This window comes from Trachemys scripta, chromosome 7 (assembly GCF_013100865.1).
Source record: "Trachemys scripta elegans isolate TJP31775 chromosome 7, CAS_Tse_1.0, whole genome shotgun sequence".
Classification (NCBI taxonomy): domain Eukaryota; kingdom Metazoa; phylum Chordata; order Testudines; family Emydidae; genus Trachemys; species Trachemys scripta.
In genome coordinates this window covers 68059549-68065198 of record NC_048304.1, presented here as the reverse complement: position 1 = coordinate 68065198, position 5650 = coordinate 68059549, and the positions used below count along the sequence as shown (strand labels likewise).

The 5650-nt window shown below is 40.6% G+C and overlaps 1 protein-coding gene across 1 annotated transcript in view; it reads right to left on the bottom strand.

The window, feature by feature from the left end:
• Positions 1–1370: 1370 nt before the first annotated feature.
• Positions 1371–5650, bottom strand: part of ANXA11 (annexin A11) — a 73251-nt gene continuing 68971 nt past the window's right edge. Inside the window, exons 13-15 of the mRNA XM_034775619.1 lie at positions 4870–4928; positions 3764–3886; positions 1371–2131 (exon numbers count right to left, since the gene is read on the bottom strand). Of these exons, the coding sequence (XP_034631510.1) occupies positions 2072–2131; positions 3764–3886; positions 4870–4928 (242 nt within the window). The 3' untranslated portion in view covers positions 1371–2071. The remainder of the gene's footprint in view (positions 2132–3763; positions 3887–4869; positions 4929–5650) is intronic.

Sequence of the window (5650 nt, the reverse complement as noted above, 5' to 3'; positions counted from 1 at the left end):
CATTGTTTTAAAGCTTTATCTCATAAGCAATCCAGACCCCACACTTGACGAAACGTGCATTTGGAGGGTGAGATTTTCAAAGATGCCTTGACATCAGCAGTTTTGAAAATTTCAGCCTGATCCTCTCTCCTTATTACCTGGGCCAGATCACACCTGACAAACTCAACTACCACAATCTCAAAGTCCAGGAAGCGGCTGTTACTCCTTTCTACCTAAGAATTCAGGTCTTGTCAATAGTGTGTACTGGTGAAGACATGTATTCAATTATGGTTTCCGTTCAGAATTTTCTTAACACACTGCTAGGCTGTCTGACAGAACAGACAGAACTAGGGGTTTTCTGATTTGGGATACAAGAACATCCCTACCTTTGCCTGAAATGCGAGTGGCACATCCATATCTGAAGCCAGAATGTTGGATACATTGTTACCACCTAAACTGGAAGTGCAGTCACATTATTATAACAGTGTCACACTGCTTCTCTCGGCCTTTTTGTGGTGAGAACCAAATCTGGAGCTGAACTCATTCCAAGGCCAAAGATGGAGGCATTCACAGCAAATAAAAATCTAAAGGCTGAAGGCCAAGGAGCTTATTAGGTGAAGGTAAATTTATTCTGAGGAAGGTTTTACTAGGCAAAGGTTAAGACTAATTGATCTGTAAAACCACAGTAGGCAAAGCAGGTTTTAAAAAAAGTTTGAAGTTACTTGCCTCCCGTCCCATCCCTAGGACTCAGCCAGGCTCCTCTCCCCATAATAACAGCAATAGGTATTTGCTTACATGTTGTTTCAAACCTATATTTGGAAGGCCTAGGCTTCTCCCAGTGTAAACAATGTAATTTATCCTAGGAACAGGTGCCTGGCTGAGTTTTAGTAGATAAGAGTGGAAGGAATGAAATCAGTTAACAGAGCTTTGCATTTTTCCTAAATCTTTCCCTTTCACAGCTCTAGCTCATCCCCTAGTCTCTTGAAAATTTTGACATTTTCCTTCTTTGGGAGTGACAAAATGAAGAGGGATTCATGTTGTGGCAAAAGGTCTGAAAATTCAGAGTTACAGGAGCCAATCATAGAAGAGATGAGTCAGAGTAGAGAGATTTGCATATTTGGTACATGCCTACTGAGAAAAAACAGAGCAGTGATTAAACATGTCAAACACCCACATCTAATCAGCACGCAGGAAATTGCATAAGTAAAGAAACACAGAATAGCTGTGCACAATTAGCAAGGCATTGTCATTGGCTAAGACAGTTCTGTTTGGTTGGATAACCCTTAATCAGTTCCAGCAGAATGTTTCCATCTAAGTCCCAAGTAACATGATTTAACTGAGTCACAACACAAAAAATGTAGGATGATATTAAGAACAAAAGGAAGCTGTTCTGGGTGGTGTAAAAGATATATGGCTTTAATTTTACAATCCTCTTTTAGATATATGCAATGCTTTTAAGGCACAATCCAAAAACTGTAACTGGAGAGGCTGAATTGGTATTGATGCTACATTCTTGTGATATTTGCAGTGAAGCATAAATCGCAGAGCAGGTCTTCCTGAAAAAAAGTATTTAGTAAAACTTCTTTAAAAAACAATATAATTAAATGCAAAACAAACTGAGGGCGGTTCCATTCATGCACACAAAACCACGGTGTTCAACAAATGCAAGAAAATTGGCATGTGAAAAAAAGACTCATACAATGTCCATAGAAAAGGCATCCAAAACAAAAAACAAAGTCCCCAACCCCACCCCCACACCACCACCACAAGAGGGATTTTTGTACCAGGAAACAAAATTATTGTAGCTAAGGATGCAAGCAGAAATAATAATCCGTTATTCATTAACTAGAGAGTGACTTAAAAAATCCTGAGCAGTTTCTACAATAGCTAGATTTTCTTGTGTTCATTATACATTTTTGGATGGAAAGGGGAAGATATGGAGAGTTAGTTTTACATAGACATAGTAGCTTTAGGAAAACAATTCACTGCCTGTTTGGTTTTTTTGGAAAACAAAAAGAAACGAAACCCAACATTGATATTTTAACGCGTTAACAGAAAAGCAGCTGGTTTTTAAAAAGCTGAAAAGCTCCATTTAGTCGTTTCCACCACACAACTTGAGCAGGATTTTCCGGTAGTCTCCTGAAGTATCACCCTAGTAACAAATCCAAAGGGAAAAAGTTAGGGAAAGAAAGCCATCCAATTGTTACACTTCTTTTTTGTTTCTGTTTTTTGTGAGGGAGGTGAGAGAAGATGCACTGTACGGATCCCAATATTCAGAACGGCTAAAAATGGACTGAGGGAAGCCTTTAATAAAAAGGAGCCTTCATTATTCTAGACTCCACATTTGAATTCCAGATCCCAGGGCTAATAAAGAGTTGAACCCCAACCACAGTATAAGTCCACAGTAGGATTTATCTAGCAAAAACCCTTCAAGAACATATTTCTTCAGAAGACTGTCCTCTACTCCTAAGTACTGTGTTATGTTCTTCTGTCATGGAGGACACACCAACTTGTCCTCCACTATTCAAATTCACCTAATTTTCGAGCAGCATCATAAAAGCAATATGATGGAAACTGGAAAATGGGGCCCGTCTTTTCTTTCCCTCTGACCTTCCATCCTGCTGTGTTATGGGGACATGAAATGAGAATGACACCCTTATAGTATCCTACTAGACACCAGTATGCAGCTAACAATATCTCATCACAAATGCCATACTGGCTGAAATTCACCAATGGTTCCTTAGGAGCAGAGGCGTGCCAGCTACAATCATTTTAAATATCGGTTTCTGAATGACAATGTGTGATAGCTAAACCGGTGCTGTAAAAGGGCTCACACCGTTTTTCTGTCCAAGAATATTGTGTACTAGCTAAAGCCATGCTACAATCTGGTTTTGGACGTGGCTGCTAACTGTTGTGTGTGGATTAACAGTGTCACAGCAGTTCTCAGCTGGGTTTGGAAGTTGCTTCAATACACCAGGACAAATCCTAAACATTTCATAATTTTAATAATCAGATCTATGCCATGGTGAATGGAAGGAGAGGGCTGCTCTGCATTAACAAGGGGAATATGCATTAGGAACCTGATCCTGTTTGCATTGAAGTCAATGGAAGTTTCCACTTTTACTTCACATCCACGGTGTCCTGAATACTCACCATGGATTCATATCTTTGAACCACAAACTCTGTTTAAACTGATTAGCGCTGACAATTGCTGCTGCCTGATAAAAGAGCTGATTTCACACACAGCCACACACCCCTTCCCAGCTGACAGCATGTCCAATTTTCGGGCTTTAATTTACATTCTAGTAGTTATAGTGCAAACGCATCTCCACCCAAAGACAGACTTGTAGTGAGCATTTGCTAAGGGTTGCGGACACTAGTCCTCTCTCTGTCATCCATGGCCAGGTTACAGAGTTGCTGTGCAGGCAGGCAGTCTCTTTGGCTGCCATTACAGCCCGTTACACTCCAGTAGAGGCTGGGGACCCGCATATCTCCTCTGCAAGTGAGGTGGGTGCCAGTGAATCTGTGGAGTTGCTGATCCTTTGGCCTCTCTCTCTCCAAACCCACATTCCACTGCTGCCATGGAGAGTAGACAGAAGCCACCAGTATGGCCTCTTCCCAGTCTCCTCCTCACACAGCTTTTCTATGGCACTTTGGCCCTCCATGCATGAAGAGAGAAGCAGGGAGCATACACTCAGTAATTCAATGTCGGGAGTGGGGTTTTATGGTATGTACAGGAATCAACGGTAGGAGACAAATAATTTAAAAAAAAAAAAAGTCTTACTGTGATGTCTGCGTAGAGGGATTTGCCATACATCCGCTTGTATTCAGTGCGTATATCCAGCAAGTCAACCTCGCTGCGCGACACCATAATCCGAATCAGAGTCCTGTCTTTTGTTCCCGCTCCCTGTGAAGAAACCAGTGAAGTGCATGAATACAATCAGCTTGCAAATTCTAGATAATTCAACACAAATTGGAGAGTCCAAGGGCCAATCCTTCCCCATGTTATGCCAGGGCAACCCCACCAAAGTCAATAGGATTGAAACAGACTAACACAGGGCAGAATTTAGCCTACAGTGCTTTAGTGAATGAAGCGTGTGCTAACAGGACATTACCACTTTCAGTTCCTTGAACAAAGAACAACTGAAGAGATGATGAATTTCCACCCCATTCCACACATTCCCATCGTTGTCAACCCTTCCTTGTCTTTTGCATAAATAAATGCACTGAGTTGCATTTCTGAGGGGATCCCAGTTTTAGACTCATGCTCTAGCTCCAAGAACAAGAAATAGAAGCGAAATACATTTGTAGGAAGGTCAAGGTGTGGAGGCCAGAAATTTGCATTACAACTGTTATTAGTTTAACTTTAATGTCTTGACTTGAATGGGGCTGAAGTACACACTTAAGTGCTTTGCTGAATTGAGGCTTTCATAAACAGACAGCAGGTTATGATCATGTGCATTACTTTAATAAATCCCCTACTGAAGGCCAGATTCTATCAACCTTACTCCTGGGTGAGCAATACCTCACTCCTGGAGAAATTCCATGAAAACATATGTAGAGCTTATCAAAAAAAGGTGCTTTTCAACATGAACAACGTGGCAAGATATGGACATTAGTAAGTACAGTAGTGTCCATCCTAATACAGACAGCACACCCCAAGCTCTTCACATCATTTACAGCCCTAACTGGGATGATTTTCATCCTCAGCCTAATTAGCTTTATTCCATGCTCACACAATAAGTGATCAAATCTTTGCTCAGTCAAAAACTCTCAACACATTTGACCCATTACTAATGAAGTTATGTTTTATCAGTACCATGGCACTTATGCAATTATATAAAAATACAGTGATGCACAGAGAGAGCACACACAGTCACAGAGACCTACCTTCATGGCTTTATGGAGTCTTTCTGCAAAGAAAGCTGGTGTATTTTTCACGCACTTAACTGCAAAAGAAATGGTAGTAACAGGTTAGTTACTCACAGCTAAATAAAAATCATTGTACTTTATTGGACTTGCTCTGAATCAGGTATGTGTCTCTCTCTGCATATACATACACATACACACATGCCCCTGTTCCTGCTCACTTGAGTTAATCACTGAAATTAACTTTTAATTTGCAAGGCAAAATTTCTAACTTTGCATCAGACTGGTAGTAGTTGTAGAGTCCGAGAAACCTCAGTACTTCCTTGCTAAAAGCGAATCTTTTGGTCAATGGACTGAATCTAGTTATGGGACTGAGGCAGGGGAACAACATTAGGTCTTTGCCAGTCTTCCTGATGTGGAGAAGTTGTAGTGCAAATTTTCTGCAAGGTGGATTCAATTTCTTGTCCTAAAAGTTCAAGGGAGTGGTTAAGCTGGTCAGATGAATCCCATTCTCTCAACTTTCCAGCCTCTTGCTGTATAATCAAAAATACTTGTAATTTCCTTCAAATACTTGACAGCTGGTTTCCCTCCAGCTGCCAAAGTCTGGGATTTTTAGACAGAGAAATAACCAACAACAAGGATTTAGTACACTGCATGGCATAGCATTAATTCCAGTTGACTTCGACAACTTAATAGCCATTGTAGCACATGCAGAAATAGGTGGCAGTTTAACAGCTACACAGCCACAAATAATTTGTATTTTAACAGTTCTGAAAACTATAATCAGCATAAAATTTGATAA